This window comes from Microcaecilia unicolor, chromosome 11 (genome assembly GCF_901765095.1).
Source record: "Microcaecilia unicolor chromosome 11, aMicUni1.1, whole genome shotgun sequence".
NCBI classification, from domain to species: Eukaryota; Metazoa; Chordata; class Amphibia; order Gymnophiona; family Siphonopidae; genus Microcaecilia; species Microcaecilia unicolor.
Genome location: NC_044041.1, coordinates 123,102,924 through 123,124,720, shown reverse-complemented (window position 1 = coordinate 123,124,720; position 21,797 = coordinate 123,102,924). Strand labels below are relative to the sequence as shown.

Here is a 21,797-nt window from a genome sequence, read left to right as displayed (position 1 = left end):
AGAGAAAAGGAGTGAAGCCTGGAGTTAGCAGTGGAGGAGAAGGGGGTTGACGAGAGATTTGTCCAGTGAGCGGAGTTCACGAGGAGGAATATAGGGAGAGATGAGAGTGGAGAGGTAATGGGGGGCTGCAGAGTGGATGTATTTAAAGGTCAGTACGAGAAGTTTAAACTGAATGCGGAAGCGGACAGGGAGCCAGTGAAGTGACTTGAGGAGTGGGCTAGTGTGGGTATAACGACTCTGGTGGAAAATAAGTCATGCCGCAGAATTTTGGACAGATTGGAGAGGAGAGAGATGGCTGAGCGGAAGACCAGTGAGAAGTAAATTGCAATAGTCCAAGCGAGAGGTGACAAGGGTGTGGATAAGGGTTCTGGCAGCGTATTCAGAAAGGAAGGGGCGAATTTTGCTAATATTATAGATATTATATTGTGTACTGTATAGACTTAGCTGAGGCTACAGATATCACATGCCAAACTTGCACACGCTTAATGTATAGCAAAGAAAACCCATCCCAAAATATTCAGAATAACCCACGTCGCTTCTACTATATGTGTAAAATGTTATTTCAAAAACTGCACGTTGAAAATATTATGATACGTTGATTAATTTCACATATTCAAATGAATTTCATAAGCATCTCGCGCTAAAAACATTTTGTGGTCGATATTGCTCACAGAATAATCTTCAATTGGCTTAATAGCTTGCACATTTAGGCTTTTGTATTTCTTCAACTTTTGACAGTCTGAACGGCCTCCAGAAACTCTTGTAGACAACGCATATTGATGTCCATCTTCACGTTGAAGAGCCACATTAAGAATCACCAATAAAAGCTTCATTTTCATATTGGGTGTTCCTTGGCTTTTGATGGAAGAGCCTTGATCCATTTCCCACTCCTATTTTCCTGCTATGTGCTTCCCATGGGATTCTTGTGTTCTTTCCACACCCATGGTTTGTCTGTAAACACAAGGGTAAGCATCTGTACTACAAACAGCCTGGATAGTGAACAGCTGGCAGAATAATGTGGGAACTGTCAATGTCCCAGAACACCAAAGAACACTAAAAGCTAATTGAACAGTTGAAACTTCTTTCAGACGGATTCACAGAAAGGGTAACTGTTCCACAGAAAAGAAAGAAAATTCACAGAGCTCAGTTCGGAGCTCAATTGCTCTCACAAACTGGTATGAGCCACCTCATCGGCATAAAAACCTCCTTAGTAAACAGTGCAAAGAGAAATATAATCCTTAAGTAGCATCAATTCAAATATGGTTAATTAGTCCTCAAAGCCTTTCATCCTGCTTCTCCTACCATTAAACCTCTTCATGTCGAGACCCAATCCAGTCTGTTACAACCGGGATGAATACTGTTCAACTTGTGGGCATTGGCAAATAAGCCAAAACTGAATGCGCAAAAACTAAGACCCTGTGGTTCCAGAATCAAGGTGTTATGGTTCCAACTTCAATAACACTGTTTAATGATAAAACTTTTGTAGTCGAATCTGAAACCAGGGTGCTTGGGGTCTTGCTTGACTCCTCCCTAACATATTCCTCCCATATTAATCAACTATGTTAAAAAATAAAAAACCTGTTTAATATGAGACAGCTACGTCTAGTCAGGTCATTTTTTGACCAAAAAGCCTTTGCACTGTTCATCCAAATGCTGGTCCTACCACACATGGATTATTGTAATGTCTTATTTTTCAGTTTTAAGTGTCAATATCAGAAAAAATTGCAAAATTATATAGAACACGGCTGCTAGACTGATTTTCAAACTGAATAGATACACTAGTGTTTCATCATATCTTGTCAAACTGCATTGGCTTCCCGTAGCCGAAACAATCAGGTTTAAAGCTGCTTGTCTAGTTTTCCAACTGTTACGTGGCTTCACATCTGAATTGTTGATTAATGTCTCATCATTATGTTTGGTTTACTGTAACAGACTGAAAGAACAACTGATGTTAGTGTCGCTGCTTTACAAGGGAATCTGGTCTCAGAAGATTTTTAGCTCTCTCTTCCCTGTAGTAGGAGTCTCACTATGGAATTCTTTACTTACTACTATTAGGTCAGATAATACCTACTTCAGCTTGTAGACGGAAAAGGATACAACAGTAGTAATGGTTTGTTATATAACAGTTTTTGGAAAGAGAAAAGGTTTTAACCTCTTCCGTCTACAAGACTTTCATAATGTACCTTTATTACATTTATAATACTCTAATCAGTCTATGTCAAGTCCACTTAGGATGTAAATCGCACTGTACCCTGAAAAGCGGATTTTAGCAGTATATAAGGTTTGGTTTGACTGAATTTCATTTAAAGAAAAAAAACTTTTGTAGAGCTTAGAAAAAAGGAACATCTTCAGCCCTTATACGGGATCTATAACACAGCGTCCAAACTGATGAAGTCCAGACGACACCAGCATTTTGTTTAAAACAAGCTGCTTCAGGGCTAACACGAACCTCATTCAAAACGGAAATCTTGCTCATAAAGTAATGCTTTCCAAACATGAGAAGTCCAGTAAACGTCCCATCACACGTCCAGACTTTGGCAGAACTTAAAAGATCCAACATAGCATCATTAGCATATACTATGATGGGTTTTATATTTGGATTATCTGCGTATAGAGCAATATTTTTGCAATAAGAAGAAAATGCATAATGCTGCCTGAATGAACAGCAATTTGATATTTTACAGGCATTTTCAATGGAGCTTCTTCAGTAAATGATGCCAATGCAGAACTGATCATGCACCTACAGGGAACACGATTTAGACGCCCATCATCAGCCATTCTTTGTAACTTAACCTTTAGCACCTTGGCAGCAGGATCTGGTGGACGGTTATGGCCACTCAGTTCTCTAAAATGGGCATTGGTTGCACTGTAATCAGTAGAAGTGGTTAAACCCTCATTACAATGTTCTTGATCACATTTCCAGTTTATTGTTCTTGGAAAAACGATGAATAGCCATTCAGATGGATTTTATCCCTTCCTTTTGATGACTTGTAAACAGTTTTCAGCAGATACAAGAAATGAAAGAAATAACATGCTCAAATAGCGCTCACTTAAATGACGCAGTTGCTCAAGTGATGCAGCCTTAACTGTTGCACGCTAAAATGATGGATGCTCAAGTGACTAGCAACGATTATACTCTTCTTGCCTGGTGTGCTGGTGTGTCTGTACAACCTGTAGTTTCTGCCTCATTAATTGGAGGGAGGGGCTTAACACTAGGAATAGCTTGGCCTGGGCCCGATGAGATTTGATCCCAGTTGGTCACCCCAATGGACAAACCCTGAATTGGAAAGAGTAGGCCTTCTTAAACTACGAGGTATGTTGGCATGAGCTGTGAAGAAGAGGGTAGAAGTGCTGGCATGTTACAGCCATCAGTGATAAAATTTCTGTGCCAGAAACTCAGCTGTTTGCTGTTGAAATGGGGTGTATGCCACTGGTTGCAACAGGCACCACCTTTCCCCCATTTTGGTCATCTGTTAGACTGCAAACCATGGACTGAGATCATGGCAGCTGCCAGTCTGATGCAGTGATGTAAAACTTGACCATAGCATTGTCAGGTTGTTCTAATTTCATCACGTAATTGGGGATAGGAGGATATGAACATTTAAATACAAAATTTTATTGTTGAAGTTGAAAGTTTGTTGGTGGAAGGGGCATTTGCAGTTGCCAACAACCTTCCTTAACTTGCCACAATGGAGGATATGGTACTGAGCAAGTAGTGTGAGCAGTATGTGAACTGGAAAAAGTTATAGGAAGGGGAATGTTATTTTTATTTTTTAGGCTATTATTCTCCTCCACCACCCATTGCAGTGCTTCTCAAATCAGTCCTCAGGGCACACCCAACCAGTTGGCTATTCAGGATATTTACAATGAATGTGCATGCGATAGATATGCATTCAATGCCTCCTTGACATGCATATTCACTGTGGATATCTTGAAAACCCAACTTGCTGGGTGTGTCTTGGACTGGGTTGAGAACCCCTGCACTATTGGCCTCAGACCCCTGGGAGCAGCCATTTTAAAAAAGAGGATAGGAAAGACATCATACATTTACTCAAGATCCAAAGTGGTCTATGGTAGCTGTGAGAGTCAGTGGTTGGGGCCAATAGGATTAGTGCTGTATGTGATGTCATTAGAGCCCCTTCCTCAGCTCCTTAAAAGTGTCCACCTGCTAGCGGCTAGAACTCCAAGAAAGTACAGCTCACTGCAAACTTAACCATAAGTTCTAGTACTGTTTTAGCAGAGTTCTACCAGTGGTTTTTTAATAGCCTTCCCTCCAAATATGGTCTTTTTGTTTTTTTCTTTTCTAGAAGCTCTCTGAAATTACGGAGCTGCCTAGTTATCCAGTTTCAGCAGGAAGACGTTTTGGCCAGTTCTGCTTTTGAACTTATATCTCAAAAGCAGTGTGAAATGTGTAGTCCCTGATTCTATCCACTGAATCAGTGCTGCAAGTCCTACAATGCAGCAGGATAAGGTTGTCAGAAATCCAAGGCTGGCATAAAATCTCCCTCCTGTCGCTGGGCCATGTGGCAGCTCTAAAATTCAAGCCTTAAGCAAAAGGTTGCTCTATTCTGAAGTGGTACAACAGTTGAATGATTTTTTTTTTTACCATTGCCCTCCCTTCTGTGAACCGGATCCAAAATGTCTTTCTTCCCAAAATGGCTGAATGCAGAAACAACCCCCCCCCCCCCCCCCCCCCCCCAAAAAAAAATCTTGTAACTTTGAAAAACATAAAAATAAGCAAACAGGAAAGAGTCTGGCAGTTTGCCTGGGGACAAACTACCTGCCTCTAGCGCAGTAGCCAGGATTCTGGCCCAGCCCAGTTCAGGTTGGTGATATTGCACTGACGTATGCTCTAGGCCCAGATTCGGCAGTTCTAGAGCTTTTGTGCCTGTAGGGTCCTTCTTTCACATCATGTCTTTTGGAGAGCAGGCTGTAGTGTTTATTCTCCATTAGCTATGGTTAGGACTCAATAACAGGAGCCTAAATGAGATCCGGAGAACCCTGAGTCCTGCAATCATGCATGACAGACAGAATAAAATACCAGACCTCTTTCATTGGTCCAGATCCATGGTCTCCTGATCTTCTTCCAGCTGGTGAATTGTGCTCTTTATTGTCTCAGCCAGGTTCCCCAGACCTAGCAGGTAGCCGTCCTCATGGTTGCCCACCTGCCAGGGCACATCGTGTCTCAGTGACATGTGTGACGGTGCTGCCAGTGTCTTCCCAAAGTCGATCATCCACACGTTGGCATGACCTTTTGTGTCATGGACAAAAAGAAGGGAGCTGCCAATGACCTGGGAGGAGAGGAAAGAGGAGAATTTCAAGTCAACTACATGAACGTGGAGGTTGCCCCTCGCTGCAGAGCTTCTGACTGTTAGTGTAGAGAGGGTGAGCTGCATTACAGACTCATATGCTGGCACATACATACAAAGTTCCCTCCTGCACCCCAGTCCTTTCCTGTAGCATTTCCTGCTATTCCCATATGGAGATCCAACCTCTAGCTCTGCCAAAGCACCTCACTCCTGCCCTGCAGCAGCCCCTGCTGTTTCAGTTCTTAGACCTGTACTTTTATTCTGAACGCTTGTCTTTCCTGTTGCTCACCTCATGTGTCTTGAAGAAAGCAGATTCTTGTAATGCCACCTTCATGCTCTCCAGACGGCTTTGGTATGCAGCCTGGAAGAGAGGAATGTGAGAAAGCAGCAAAGCTTAAATGAAGGTTTCACTCTCTTATAGCACCCTGACCTGTGCATAGCTGCCAAGTTACCCATTCCAGGAGGGAGACTTTTTGGCCAGTCCTGATTTTAAACTTACATCCCAAAGCAGTGTAGTAATTGTAGTCCATGATTCTAGCCATTGAAATCAGTGCTGTAGGTCCCATAATGCACCAGGATGAAGTTGGCAGAAATCCAGGACTGGCCAAAAAGTCTCCCTCCTGGAATGGGTAACTTGGCAGCTCTGCCTGTGAGGGAGGCTTGCTAGTATCAGTGGACACTCAGCAAATTGCAGAGAAGGCAGGGACTGAAGATAGAACAGCAAAATAAGAGAGCATGAGGAGCTGATAAAACCAGAGAAGAAACCAGCAAATGCAGACAGCACAAGATATGAGAGCAGACGCCAACAAAACGAAGACAGCACAAGGGCTGAAAATACCAGAGCAGACACTAGCAAAATACAGAAAGCACCAGAGAGATGCCAAGTTACCCAGTTCCAGGCTGAAGATTTTTAGACACTCCTGGTTTTGAACTTACATCCCAGAGCAGTGTGGGATTTGTAGTGCCTGATCCTGCCCATAATGCACCAGTATTAGGTGCTCAGAAATCCAGGACTGTCCCAAAATCTCCAGCCTGGAACTGGGCATCTTGGCTTTGCTGGAGCACAGGGAACTGGAACCATCAAAGCAGCCTTGGGCAATTTGAAGAGAGCACAGGGAACTGAAAATACAAAAGGAGATACCAGCAACTGCAGAGAGCATGGGGAATGAAGACAGAGCAGAGACTGACAAAAAAAAGAGAGCAAAGAGAACTGAATCCATCGGAGCAGATTCAGGCAAAATGAAGAGAGGGTAGGGTCTGAAAATACCAGAGCAGACTTGGACAAAATGCAGAGAGCATGGGGAACTGAACCACTAGAGCACAATTGGGCAAAATTAATGTGGAACTGAAAATACCAAAGCAGACACCAGTAAAATACAGACCAGGGAAACTGAAATCCAGAGCTACCAATGGGTCCCAATTTTTGAAAGGGAGATTTTAATACACACCCCAGCCCTTCCCCATTCTACCTTGGCCTTTCCCACTACCTCAGGGCTCCAGTCCCTGGCACACCTCAATCCCACAGCTATTCCCAAGGGGTTCCGATTTTTGAAAGGGAGATTTTAATACATGCCCCAACCCTTCCCCATTTTGCCTTGGCCCCTCCCTCTCTACCTCATGGCTCCAGCCCCTGGCACACCTCGATCCCACGGCCATTCCAGAAAATATTTTATTTACACCAGTGGCAGCAGGGATGTGTAAGACAGAGTGTTTCAGTTCACTCTATTACACCCCCTATCTAGCATCTATTCCCCCCAGGAACATAACCGCGAGGGGTCCTTGCCCCCTCCCACTTTAAGCTTAAGCTCACTCCAAAATTGTGGCACTGGTTGAATTTCTGGCGGAGCTGTCCAAGCCCTGCTAGTTGAAAAGGTCCTCTGCATGAGCCTCCTACCGTGCTGTTTGAGCAGTGCTGCAGTTGGCAGCGTGCTTCAGCCACAGATGCCGGCCCTCCCGCATATGCTCAGTTCAGGTACATGAAAATGGAAAATAAGATGATACCTTTTTATTGTACTAGCCTACCTTTTCAGTTAGCTTTCAGAGGCCAAACCCTCCTGCCTCAGGTCAGGTCAGAACAGTTCTCTCTCTCGCTACCCTACTGCTGTTATGATATCCTCTCCTGACCTGAGGAAGGGTTGGTCTCTGAAGGCTAATCAAAAATGTATTAAAATCAGTGCAATATAAAGGTATCACCTTATTTCCTATTTGTGTTTTATTTGCATTTATTAACCCAGCTACCACATTATTTTATCCTAAATTAAAAATAAAATTATTTTCTGTACCTTTGTTGTCTGGCCGTTTACTTTTTCTAATTGTGTTTGTCCCTGTCTCTTGATTCTGCTTTTCTTCGTCTTCTCTTAACTCTCTTGCCAGGGTTTCCTGTCCATTTGTCATTTTTCTCTTTTTCTGTGTTTTCTTCAAATTATTTTTCTGCCCCTCTCTCTGTCCAGATTTAGTTCATTCTTACTATCCAGTCTTTAATTTCCCCCTTTTTACTTCATCTACCTATGGCTTTTCATCTTTTCCTCACCCTTGTTCGCCTCATGCCACTTTCTCTTTATTCTCCAGTCTTTCACTAACTCTATCCTCTCTGCCTTTCCATCTAGGAGCTCCCATCTTTCTCTCCCTACCCTTCCAGTGTCTCCTCCTCTTTCTCTCTGCATCCTTCCATCCAGGATCCCCCTCTTTCTCTCCCTACCCTACCCTTCCATTCAGTGTCTTTCTTCTTTCTGCCCCCTTCTTCCAGCATTTTCAATCTTTCTCTCCCTCCTATCACCCAGCATTTCTCCTCTTTCTCTCTCCATCTGACCAGCCAGGGTCTCCCCCTTTTCTCCCCATTCTTCTCCCCAGCAGCTTCTCTCTCTCCCACCCTTTTCCATGTCTCCTTTTTCTCTCCTATCTTTCCACTCATCCCTCTCTCAGTACCTCTCTTCCATCACCCACTCTTCTTTCATTTTCTCCCCTCGGATCTCTCTATTTAGAACCTCCTGCCTCCCTCTTCATGCCCTTTCCTGCTTCCCATTCTTCCCCTTCCCTTTCCACCCAGTACGCAGTGTTTCCTGGCCACTGCTGCTTCTCCCAATGAGCAGCAGCGGCCACGGTAAAACAAGAAAAGCAAGGCTGTTGCTGCCCCGCGCTTGCTTTTCTTGTTTTGCCACGGCTGCTGCTGCTCATCAAGAGAAGTAGCAGCGGCGGCAGTGAATCCCCTGGCACACAGTGTGTCTCAGCGGGAGACTTTCCCGCTTTGGCGGGAATGTGGGAGATGACTTGGCAGGTCTGGAAATCACCAGAGCAGATGCTGGCACATTACAGAGAGCACAAGGGCTGAAAATACAAGAGCAGACACCAGCAAAATACAAAGAGCATGGGGAACTGAAGCCACTAGAGCAGACAGGCAAAAAGCAGAGAAGGCAGAGACTGAAAATACCAGAGCAGATGCTGGCAAATCTGAAGAGAGTATGGGGAAGCTGAAAACACCAGAGGAGACTCTGGCATACAGAGCTGTCAGGAACATATATGGTCTAAGTGACATGCTCCAGATCTCAGACAGATGGTGCTAGGGGTTAAAGGCAGAGCTTTTTTTGTGCTGGCATGCGCCGGTACGGCATACCAGCACCTTTTTTCTCAGGCTGACAGAACTCTCTCGCTGGTTCGCGGAACTGACAGGCTGACAGAACTCTCTCGCTGCTTCGCAGAAGTCGGAGTCTCCTGCTGAGCGGCTCCACTGTGGCGGCGGATGAAGTTTGTTACGTCACCAACCCCTTACCATATCAGCTTCGGCAGGCAGGCCCAGCAACAGCACGCACCCGACAGCAACGAAGAGGTCACCTGAGCAATGGCGCGTTCGTGTTATGAAGCCAGGTCCTGCTCCTGCCTGCCTCGAATCATGCGGGACAGAGAAGAACCGACGCCGTCAACAACTGCTCACCAGCACAACTGTGCTGAGCTCCAAAGTCGTAAAAACGCCTGCAAGAAGCAGCGTACAGCTGAGCACCGGTAGTGGGGCACCCGTTTGTGCTGCTGTGCCCCTGTCCCCCCCCCCCCCCCCCCCTCTGCGACAAATCCTTTCATTTCTTCTTCCAGTAAAGCTGGCGCCGAAAGTTTCTTCTGAGTCTGACGTCGCTGCACGTTGTACGTGCAGGACGTCAGACTCAGAAACAGAATGAGCTTCATTCTGTTTCTGAGTCTGACGTCCTGCACGTACAACGTGCAGCGACGTCAGACTCAGAAGAAACTTTTGGCACCAGCTTTACTGGAAGAAGAAATGAAAGGACCTCGGCTTGGCTGGCGGGGGTTGGGGGTCCCCCGCCAGCTGACGGAATTCTTTTAACGGCAGCCGGCAGCGGCAGGATGACGCGGACCTCGGCTGGAGGGGGTTGGGGTCCCCCGCCAGCGAAGGTAGGCGACAACAACGGAGGGGGGAGATTGGCAATGGCAGCAGCTGGGGGGAGGGGGATCGGCAATGGCGGCGGCGGCGGCTGGGGGGGGCTATAATGTGCCCCCTCACTCTGGCCCTGGCCCCCCCCTACCGCCGCAGTTCAGATACGCCCCTGATGAACATAGGTGGAAGTTCCGGTATTTGAAGCTGACGCAGGTCGCTGACTTCCATACTGCTCAAACAGCATGGTAGGGGGCTCAGGTAATATGGATAGAAAAAGAAAGTCACCAGACAACAAAGGTAGAAAAAAATCATTTTATTTTCATTATAGTGTCTGGAATATGTCGAATTTGAGAATGTACATCTGCTGTCTTATTTTGCACTGGGTATACTGGAGCTGTAACAGCTTACAGAAATTATTTATAATGAAAAAAAATCACGTTATTTTTTTTTTCTCCTATACTAGTATAATATTTTCAATGATGTCTGTTTATATGCGCATGGCTGGTATAAGGGGTGTGGCTAATGTGGGTGTGGCTATAATAGGGGTGGAGTCATATGTGGTGACCCCGCCCATAATGAGTACCAGCACCTTTTTTTCTACAAAAAAAGCACTGGTTAAAGGTATCACTTTTTAGGGGAATCATGACTTCAAATCTCAGAATGTGATAAGGAAGAAATGAGAACAAAATCAGAAATGGATCTGCCTGTCCCTCAGTAATTCTAGTATAATAAGAGAAGAGTAGGCCCCAGTCCTCACCCAGTCATGTGTGATGACAGCAGTTTTGTGCTGTCGTGGCGCATTATCCCAGAAAAAATGAAGAGGGCAGGGACTAAAAACATCAGAGCAGACTCGGACAAAACGGAGGATTACACCAGGGAAGCTAATAATTCCACTGTAGCAATCAGCATGCAGTTACTGCCACAGTCCAAAGAATGAGAGAGGTAAGGTATATTAATATGTTGGTTTTCTTTTTAATATTTGTGTTTGAGGTTTTAATATTTGTTTATATAGAACAGGCTTGTCCAACCCACAGCCCGCAGGTCAAAATCAGGCTTGCCAACGTCATTTTTCTGGCCATCAGAAGCTTGGTGGAAACACAGATTCCTCCAGTGGAATCCTTGCTTTCCTACCATGATGCCACGTGGCACTGGACGTTCGGGTTGGTCCTATGGTTTCAAGTCTCACAAGACCAGTGCATTTTTTTCTAGCAAAAAAGGTGCCAGTACTCAAATGTAGGCCACCCTTCAGGGACAGGGTTATCACTGAGGGACTCATCCCACAATAGCCCGGTCCCCTGCAACCAGTCACAGAATCTATCACAAAGGCAGAATTGGTATGTAGAGCCTGAGCTCTTTCATTAAAACTTGGGGACCATGGATCAATTTTAGCAGACAATGGAAAAGGTGTCGGTACTCAGTACCCCCAAGTAACCCCTCAAAGGAAGCCCTGCGCAAGACTTGATACCGCGAGACCAGCCTGTACTTCCGATGCCGTGTGGCTTAAGTTCATAGTTAGAAGAGTCGCAAGAAGGAAGAAGGGATCCCGCTGGAGGAATTTACAGCTGAAGTCAGGTGAGGCGTGGCACTGGACATTTTTTCAGCTTTTTCCCCACTTTCTTAAGATTTTTTTTTCCTATTCCGTCCAGTGAAGGCGGGGGGTGGGGGGGGGGGAGAAAAAGGACACATCAGAAACAAGCCTGCATTAGTGCTAAAGCAGTTGTAAGTGTAGTTATCTCTTTTCAATTAATTGCTTTTCTATTTTTCATTAGTGGTGTGTTCAGCACTTTGCTCTTTTCTGTGTACATCAACATTATAAAAAAAAATCTAATATGGCCCCTCCCACTCTACATCATGGCTCCGGCCCCTGGCACACCTCGATCCCAAGGCCATTCTCAAGGGGTCCCAATTTTTGAAAGGGAGATTTTAATAACACCGCAGCCCTTCCCCACTCTGCCTTGGCCCCTCCTTCTCTACCTCATGGCTCCAGCCCCTGGCACACCTCGATCCCAAGGCCATTCCAGAAAATATTTTATTTACACCAGCGACAGCAGGGATGTGTAAGAGAGAGTGTTTTAGTTCACTCTATTACACCCCCTATCTAGCATCTATTCCCCCCAGGAACATAACTGCGAGGAGTGGCCTAGTGGTTAGAGCACCAGTCTTGCAATACAGAGGTGGCCGGTTCAAATCCCATTGCTGCCCCTTGTGATCTTGGGCAAGTCACTTAACCCTCCATTGCCTCAGGTACAAACTTAGATTGTGAGCCCTCCTGGGACAGAGAAATATCCAGAGTACCTGAATGTAACTCACCTTGAGCTACTACTGAAAAAGGTGTGAGCAAAATCTAAATAAATAATAATATACTTTAAAAGAAGTCAGTGCTGCTAATTCTAACTTGGGCTCTGCGTGTGAAGGCAGGAGAGGGGGGTACACAGAGATAGAGAGAGAGTGAATGGGTGAAGGCAGAGGGCACATATGAGAGAGAAAGAGCAAATGGGTGATGGCAGGGAGAATATATTATAGAGAAAGAATAGGAGAAGGCAGAGGGGTACATATGAGAGAAAGAGAATAGATGAAGGCAAGGTTTATATGACAGATAGAGAGAATGATTGAAGGCAGGGTTTTTATGAGAGAGACAGATGGGTGAAGGCAGGGGAAAGAGAGACAGAAAATGGGTGAAGCTAGGGGGTATATATGAGAGAGAGAGAGAGAAATAAAATGGGAGAAGGCAGGTGGATACATGAGAGAGAGAATGGTTGAAGGCAGAGGGTATATATGAGAGAGAGAGAGAAATAGAGAATGGGTGAAGGCAGGGGGGCATGGGAGAAAAAGAGAGAGTGTGAGTGCAGTCACGCACACACACACACACGTCTTGGTCCTGTGAATGTTATGAAATATTAAGGGCCCTGTTTACTAAGCTGCGTTATAGGCACGTTAACGTTTTTAACGTGCATTAACCATTGAAAACAGTAACACACATTAGTAAACAGAGCCCTAAATGTGGCCCGCTATAAAAAAAAAAGGTTGGAGAAGCCTGATATAGAACATTGTTGATTTTGGAATTGGAATTATGCTGTTATATCTGCAGCCAGTTGAAATCACATGTTTTCATTGATTAAGTGTAGAAAAAATAACGAATGAAGGGAAGAGAATGGGGGACGGAGATGAAGGAAAGGAGGGAAGAAGGGGGTGATAATGGGAAGTGAGCTGGGACAGGAAAGGACTTTGGAACAGAGAGAATAATGGTAGAGACATGAGGGATTGTTTTGTAAACATTATTTGGGTTGTAAGTGCCAAAGGAGATTCCAGTGAACATACAGAACTAACAAATGATGGGCATCAGTCCAGCAGGACACATCTGAGATGCCTGTTGTCATGAGTTCCATGGAAAAAGGGGCACTGCTATTGTCAACCAATACAATACCCTGCCACAAGGTGTTGGCAACTACCTCCATAATGTAGCTGGTTACTTTCTAAGAATAACAGGATTCCCAGTCAAAAACTCTGCATTGCATGTACCTTCCCCAAAGAACCAGTGCACACTGTCCTGAGAACATATTCTGTTTGCAACTCCTGCTTCTGAACCAGCCTATCTCATCCTCCTCCTCTGGACAGCATGAAGTGTGCAGCGGTGGCTAAGAATACAAATAGAATGTTAGGAATTATTAGGAAAGGAATGGAAAACAAAAATGAGGATGTTATAATGCCTTTGTATCGCTCCAGGTACAGAGAAGGGCAATGAAAATGATTAAGGGGATGGGATAATTTCCCTATGAGGAAAGGCTAAAGTGGCGAGGGCTCTTCAGCTTGGAGAAGAGATGGCTGAGGGGAGATATGATAGAGGTCTATAAAATACTGATGGGCCGATGATCAGAAGCAAACGCAGGCGCTAGAGGCTGTTAGCGCCATACTAGTGCCTGCGTTTGCTACCGCCCCATGATCAAAGCCCCAGAGTGTGTGAAACAACGCACTTGCAGGCTCTGAATGCAACTAGCATGCAAATGCATGCAGAACAGGGCTCTTAGCACAAGTAGCATGCAAATGCATGCTAAACCTATTCATCCCCAATGATCAGCGAACAGCGAGCCAAAGACTGGCTTGCTAGTCGTGGCAAACCCTACGCCAGCTCTCAGCTGGCATTAGGGTTTGCATACCATTGGGGAGGAATGGTGAGCCCTGTCCAGCATGCTAGCAGGCCCTCATTCCCCCCAATACAGCAGCCCTCCACAGGAACCCTGACCTGACCCCCTCCCCCCAGCGACAGCAGACCTCCAGTCTCCCCGACACAGGCTCGGGGGGGGGGGGGCTGGAGATCCAGTGGTTCTCCAGCCCCCCCCCAGCATCCCTCAGATGTCCCTGGTGGCCCAGTGGGCTGCGGGTGAATTCCCCCCACCTGGTGGTCTAGCGGCCCTTCCCCACCCCCCTACCTTCAGTTAGAGGAGGGAGGTGGCCTCTCTCCTCTTCCACTGACGCCGCCTCAAAAATGGCGGTGCCCAGCCCTGCTTAGTGCACCTCCTACAACTGAAGGTAGAGGGGTAGGGACTGACCCGCGGCCCACTGGGCCACCAGAGACATCTGAGGGATGCTGGGGAGGAGATAGGGGGGCTGGAGACCCACCGGATCTCCAGCCCCCCCCGAACTTATGTCAGGGGGGGTCGGGGGGACCAGAGGTCTGCCGGACCTCCAGCCCCCATTTTGCTTGGCTCGGGGCCGGGGTAGTTGGGGTGGTCCCATGGACCTCCAGCCCCTGTGTTTGACAGGTCGGCTTCTTACAGCCCAGACCTGTCAAACAAGTGCGGGAAGATTGATCTCTGATCATAAGAAAATAAGTACATAAGTAATGCCAGACTGGGAAAAGACCAAGGGTCCATCGAGCCCAGCATCCTGTCCACAACAGTGGCCAATCCAGGCCAAGGGCACCTGGCAAGCTTCCCAAATGTACAAACATTCTATACATGTTATTCCTGGAATTGTGGATTTTTCCCAAGTCCATTTAGTAGTGGTTTATGGACTTGTCCTTTAGGAAACCGTCTAACCCCGCTGTTCCAGTGCTATTTTTAGAGTGCTGTTTGGAACAGCACAGGGCTTTTGATCATCTGCCCATGAGTGGAGTGGAACAGGTAGATATGAATCGCTTGTTTACTCTTTCCAAAAATACTTGGACTAGGGGGCATGCAATGAAGTCACTAAGTAGTAAATTTAAAACAAACTGGAGAAAATATTTCTTTACTCTATGTGTAATTAAACTCGGGAATTCATTGCCAGAGAATTTTAGCTTAGCAGGGTGTAAAAAAGGTTTGGATAATTTCTTGAAAGAAAAGTCCAGAAGCCATTTATAAGATGGACTTGGGAAAACCCACTGCTTTTTTTCTAGGTTAAGCAACATACTATTACTAATACTTAACATTTCTATAGTGTTACTAGATGTATGCAATGGCGCTGTACACTGAAAACGTAAGAGACTGTCCCTGCTCGACAGACAAACAGGTCAAATAAGGGATAAGCTTAAGGTGAGAATTATAAAACAGACATGGGTACTGAAAAAGTGAATAGGAGTTAAAAGCAGCTTCAAAAAGGTGGGCTTTTAGACTAGATTTCAAGATGGCCAGAGCTGGACCTTGATGTACTGACTCAAGAAATCTATTCCAGGCGTACAGTGCAGCAAGATAAAAGGAACTGTCTGGAGTTGGCAGTGGAGAAGAAGGGCACAGATAAGAAAGATTTACCTGATGAGTGGAGTTCGCTGGGAAGAGAGTAGGGAGAGATAAGAGTGGAGAGGTACTGAGGAGTTGCAGAGTGAATGCACTTGCAAGTTAGTAAGAAGAGTTTACATTGTATGCGTAAACAGAAAGGGAGCCAATGAAGTGACTTAAGGAGAGAGCTAATATGAGTCTAGTGACACTGGTGGAATATAAGTCGTGCAGCTGACTTTTGAATGGATTAAAGGGGAGACAGATGGCTTAGTGGGAGACCTGTGAGAAGCAAGTTGCAGTAGTCTAAGCATGAGGTGATAAAATCTGTTTTACTGTTCTGGGATCTTGCCAGGTACTTGTGGCCTGCATTGGCCACTGTTGGAAACACAATACTGGGCTTGATGGACCTTCGATCTGTCCCAGTATGGCAGCGCTTATGTGCTTATGTTCTTAAACCCTGGAAGGAATGCATATGTATGCCACAACTCATGTTTGCCAAGGGTGAGGAAGGGTTCTCCCCTGTGTTGACCAGGATTCCCTCTGGGAACAGGTTTTGTGGTTACAGCTAACCTCACTGAGAGGTGAAACTGGTTCTTCAGCATTCCAAGCCCTGCTGGGGCTTTCAGAAGCAGCATTAAGAATGCCCAAGACCAGCCTCTTCTAAGCAAAGACATTTCCTTATGTCTGACCATAGTGGTCACTGTGGTGACAGAGGTCAGTGATGAGAGGAATGAGGGAGACTCTAGGCCAGTATGAGAGGCAACTGTGCAGGAACTAAAAGACTGTGTGAGTTTAATGGTGTTAAGAATGAGGGAAACTCGATCATAGCCTCAGGAGGAGGGAGAATGAGAAAGACTCTATTGCATTTTGTGAGGGCAGCAGTAGTGAGGAGGGGGAGGCAGGGGCGGAATGAAAGAGACTCCATTGCAGTGTGGGAGATAGTGAACTTTGCGTTTTTTATAATTCTATGTTTTTAGATTCATTGTCACATTTCCCTCCCCTATTTCGGTTCATCATTCTATACACTGGTGCCCCTATTATCCTCAGGATCAGCCTCCTGGATCTTGGTATAATAAGCTGTACCAGGTTCCCTGAGGAGAGGAAAGCTTTATTCTAGCAGCTGTTAAGAGATATGAGCAGTAATTAGAGCCTGGCAGAGGTGGGTATTGGCTGTCATGTGTGAGCCCAGCACGGAAAGTTCTATTTGATTACACAGTATGAAATGACAAGCAGTGGACAGGCTGTTCCAGGATTCACCCGTGCAAAGATCCATATCAGACACATGCACGCAAGTCTTTACATCCACATGCATGCATGCTTGTGCCTAGCTTTGCAACCCTGGCTTCCTTTCTGCCACAGGTGCAGCACCTATCGTGTGTCACACTCTACTCACTAGGATGTCTTTCCGCCGCCGTGTGAAGCTAAGGAAGGTCTCCATGATCTGCTCCTTGGTCCGGATCTGTTTGAAGTCCCGTTGAACTGTCCCCCCTTCCATCTGCAGACAGAAATGGATAGCATTTCACTTCAGGGCTCCAGGGTCCAGGGAGCCCCTAATGCTATGTGCAGAAAAATGAAACTGACAGGACTAAGTGTGCCTCCTTGTATGAGGACTTAAGATTTATAAAGCATTCTGGTCTTCTGTCTCTTTCTTGCCTCATTCCCTCCTTTGTTCTTTCTCCTCTTTCCCTGCCCTACTCACTGCACCACAGTCACTGCAGGAGAGACAATAGACAAGGAACGGTTTTTACATTGTGGCCTCCTCTCTTATACACCCTGTGCGGCCACACCATTCACACAGCCTTCAGGATGGTCTTGTTCTGCAGCAGGTGTGAGGGGGTCAGAAGTAGGATAGAGGGAGTGAGAAAGGGCTATAATAGAGATTTGCTGGATAGCCACATGTATGTGTGTGTGGGGGGGAGGCTGAATGTGAAACAGTGTGAGGGAATGGTGGGGGTGCAATAAAGCTAGGGATAGAGTACACAAGATTTGAAACAGCTAGGAGAAAAGCAGTGTGAGAACCAGTCACGTAGTCAGACCTTAAATTTTGGGAGGGGGGTCTGAGCCCAAAAGTAGGGGGGCACAAACTTTTGCCCAGCTTCCTCCGCTCTCTGCCCCTGCCCTGCTCTCCATGCCCTGCTCTCCATGCCCTGCTCTCCATGCCCCCCCAGGACCTCCAAATACCTGAGCTGATGGGAATCTCCAAGCCCTGCCAGCAGATGTGGTCCTCCACCAGTGACCTTGCAGTTGGCGGCACTTTCCATGGTCCGCCACCCCGCGATGCCCCCCCCCCCCATGTGCATGCTTAGTTTTCATGCATATGCATAAACTAAGTATGTGTTTGCACAGTTTAGTGAAAACCAAGCACGCACAAGGTGGGGGGGGGGGGCCGAGCAGTAGCAGCAGCCCATAAAAAGTGACATTGATTGCCAGGCCACCAGTGGAGGACTGCTTCCACTGGCGAGGTTTTGGGACCCCTGCTCGCCATAGCAGCAGAAGATGCTGCAATTTGGGCGTGTCTGAGCCAAAAGTGGGAGGACCCAGGCCCAACCCCCCTCTCCTCCACTGAAGACCAGAGGTGGTGATAGGGGAAGGGGTGCTGAAAAAGCCACAAATGGTGCTGGGAAAAGTGTGGGTAAGTCAGCTACAGATAATGAAGAAGGAAGGAGGTTAACAAGTGTCAGAAGTGGTTAAGGGGGGGATGAGTGATAAACAGCCATAGCTAGTGAATGGGGGGGAGGGGGGGTGGTTTAGAGAGAGCCAGAGGTGGTAGAGAGGGAGAGGGGAAGTAACAGAATCAGAAGTGATCACGGAGATTTGGATTTAGATTTTTTCGGTAGTTCGAGGGGAGTTAAACTTAGATACAGTAGGTATTTCCCTGTCCCTGGAGGGCTCACAATCTGTTTGTACCTGAGGCATTGGAAGTGTCTTCTCCAAGATGACAAGGATCAGATGTGGGATTTGCACCAGGTTTCCCTGATTCTCAGCCTCCTGCTCTAATCATTAGGCTACTCCTGATAAGGGCAGCTGCTAAAGAATGAGACTCAACAGTGTGATGGGAGTAGACGGGTGAGAAATAGCAAGAGATGGTGAAGTGGGGAGGGGGAAGGGTTTGAGAGAGACACAAATGTAAGAGCAATGGGGGTTGGGGAAAAAGTGGAGAACCAGTTGTTCTTGTTAAAATGTGGGAGATATGATGAATTGAGTTCTAAAAGTTTTTCTCATGGGGAGTGGGAGTATTAGGAGCAGACATGCTGAGGGCAGGAACCACTGGGGACCCCCTCATCCTGAAGTGGGAGCCTCCCTTGATAATAAGTCTCTTGGTTCCTTGGTTCTTGGTGTTTGAAAGGTTGGCCACCTTTAAGATAAATGTTGGCTGTTGGTGATCTGAAGACCATAGGAAGCCAGACTTGTGCAGCATACTGACCACAAACAATTTGCAGAGGAAGTTACTCACCGTAATGCCCTCAATTCTGAAGCCCATGGTGGCTGTGGAGCTGATGGACTCCCTCCACTGCATGTAACGGGGCTTGGTGATGGCTTGCTGTGCACGCTCCTCTGCGGTGGGGGCCTCTGGGTCCACTTTCACCATTTTTTGGTACATGTCTTTCCTTGGTGTAGGTTTCTGAAGGGCTTTGGCCAGTTCCTCCTCCAGGTAAGTCCTGAAGGGCAAGGCAAAACCTTTAGAAGTGCAGTTACAGTGTGATAGAAACATAGAAACATGATGGCAGACAGAGGCCAAATGGCCCTTCCAGTCTGCCCATCCACAGCGTCAACTATCTCCTCCTCTGCCTAAACGATCCCATGTGCCTGCCCCATACTTTCTTGAATTCAGATATTGTCCTTGTCTCCACCACCTCCACCAGGAGACTTCATCTTATGCCCACTCATTCCAGAATTTTCCTTCATTTGAGAAAGGCTCACCTCCTGTACATTAATGCCACAGAGGTATTTAAATGTCTCTACCATATCCCCTTTCTCCCACCTTTCTTCTAGAGAATACATATTGAAGACTATAAATCTGTCCCCATACGCTTTATGAAAGAGACCACTGACCAATTTTATAGATGCCCCATAGACTAACTCCATCCTGTTTATATCTTTTCGTAGTTGTGGTCTCCAGAATTGCACACAGTATTCTAAACGGGACCTCACCAGAGACTTACACAAGGGCACTATCACCTCCTTTTTCCTGCTGGTCATTCCTCTCCCTATAAACCCGAGCATCCTTCTGGCTTTAATCATTGCCTTTTCTATCTGCTTAGCCACCTGTGATAGCCTCTGTTCTTTGTATACTAAAATGTGCTGCTGCTTTCATAGTAATATGTGTTGCCTACTGATGGAGGTGCCGCTGTCTAACATCTCATTACTATACATACTAGTCCAAGCCACCCCATGACTGACTTCCTGCTGGAACCACTATCAGAGTCCTGCCCTGATCCAATAATAAAACCCATCCAGCCTTTTGCCAGTGCCACTTCTGGTGTGTTTCCTTTAAGAAGTGTCACCATCGTGTTGGGTGCCACAGGCTTCAAAAAGAATTTCCAAACACACTGGATAGGTTGGTAAACATTATGATCATCTTTCACCTTTATTGCAATGTCTCCACTGACTTCCTATTGAATTCCGAATTAAATTTAAAGTTCTCACGCTAACGTATAAGGTCTTCCATACTACCACCCCTTCTTATCTTACCTCTCTGACTATCCCCTATACACCCACTCGTTCCCTTCAGTCTGTGAATGACAATAGGCTTGTTCTGCCTCATCCCTCCAAGGCACACTGGGAATCCATGTGTTCCTCCGCTTTGTTCTTTCTCGTTCTCGCTCTTTGGAACTCGCTCCCAAAACAGTTAGGCTTGAAAGCTCTATTCCTGCCTTTCGACCTTCCCTAAAAACATACTTCTTTAAACTGGCTTTTGAAGGTTGTTTCGGTGAGGTTCTCTGGGACGGGGGAAAGAACCATAGGCTTTAATTATTGGGTTTTTAGAAATTATTGTTTTTAAGGTTGTGTGTATATACTGATATGCTCTGTCTCTTTTCTATATTTGATGGTTCTGGACGTCTGATTATATTGTCTATCTTTGTCTTGAGTGACTGACTGCTTTTCTTTTACATTACGGCGTTCCTTTCCTGTATCCAACTTCTATATTGTAAACCATCTCATTCTGACTCAGTTGTAAACCGTCTCAATTTGACTCAATGAGAAACGAACTCCAGAGGGACACTCTCTTTGGCACAATGCAAGTTTTATGGTGACTTTTAGCAGTAAAATTTGAGAGACTGAGGGCCCAATATTCAAAGCAATTTAGCCAACCACTGATCGATTAAATCCCTTGGTTAGGGCTAGCCAGTGGTGTAGTTACGTGGGGCCATGGGGGCCTGAGCCCCCCAAATTTGCTCTGGGCCCCTGGTTTGGCTGACAGGGGTCCCCAACCCCCGCCAGCTGAAGCCTTTGTCCAGCGCTGGTCTCCGGCGCCGCCGCATTGCCTGCCCTGCTCTCTCTTCCCCTCACATCCAGCACGCTCCTTTTAGTGAAATTGAGCATGGCTTCACTAAAAGGAGTGTGCCGGATGTGAGGGGAAGACAGAGCAGGGCAGGCAATGCAACAGCGCCAGAGACCAGCGCTGGACGAAGGCTTCAGCTGGCGGGGGTTGGGGACCCCAGCCAGCCATGGTATTTGCAGCGGCAGTGCTTCAGCTGACGGGGGTTGGGAACCTCCACCAGCCAAGATGTACAGTGGGTAGGGAGCGGTAGGGCAGCAAGGCGGCGGAGGGGGAGGCGGGAGCAGGGCAGCGGACCAAAATGTGCCCCCCACCTTGGGCTCTGGCCCCCTCACACCTCGAGGTCTGGCTACGCCCCTGGGGCTAGCCACTTATATTCAGGGACACTTAACCGGCTAAGTGCCGCTGAATATTGCAGTTAGCGCCGAACACAAAGCCAGATACATTGGAGGCATTCCGGGGGTGGAGTCAGCATTTGGCTGCTTAAGTGCTGATATTGAGCCCTTAACCCCTGGACCTATATAGCGCGCCTAGAGATCCATGCCGAAATCTGAGCATATTCCGTAACAATGCGCATTTAACAAGCCAATCAGCATTTAACAAGCAATAATGAAAACTAATTGGCAATAATTAGAATTTATGTGCACAATTTGCTAAGCGCATTCTGTAATGCAGTGTGCATAAGTTCTAATGCGCTCAAGCAAAAGGGGCGTGGTTATGGACGGGGACATGGGTGTTTCGTGGGCATTCCAAAATTTACTCGCATAGTTATAGAATATGGCCCAGTGTGCCTAAATGTACAAGTCGGGATGTACGCCATGTTTTCCTTGGTATAAGTGGAAGCACATAGTTTTAGGCGCTGGGATATCAACTAAGCACATTCTATATGCCGCACCTAAATCTAGGTGCCGCAT

The 21,797-nt window shown here is 46.5% G+C and overlaps 1 protein-coding gene across 5 annotated transcripts in view; it reads right to left on the bottom strand.

Moving 5' to 3' along the window:
- Positions 1-398: 398 nt before the first annotated feature.
- The window catches only part of LOC115480516 (inositol-trisphosphate 3-kinase B-like), a 63,071-nt gene continuing 41,672 nt past the window's right edge, over positions 399-21,797 (bottom strand). For 2 of the 5 annotated variants that reach the window (XM_030219248.1, XM_030219252.1), the window contains 4 exons: positions 18,838-19,042; positions 16,777-16,878; positions 5,599-5,670; positions 3,595-5,291 (listed from right to left, as the gene is read on the bottom strand). In XM_030219248.1, coding sequence (XP_030075108.1) covers positions 5,052-5,291; positions 5,599-5,670; positions 16,777-16,878; positions 18,838-19,042 — 619 coding nt within the window. In that variant the 3' untranslated portion in view covers positions 3,595-5,051. The other 3 variants (XM_030219249.1, XM_030219250.1, XM_030219251.1) reach the window with 3 other exon arrangements.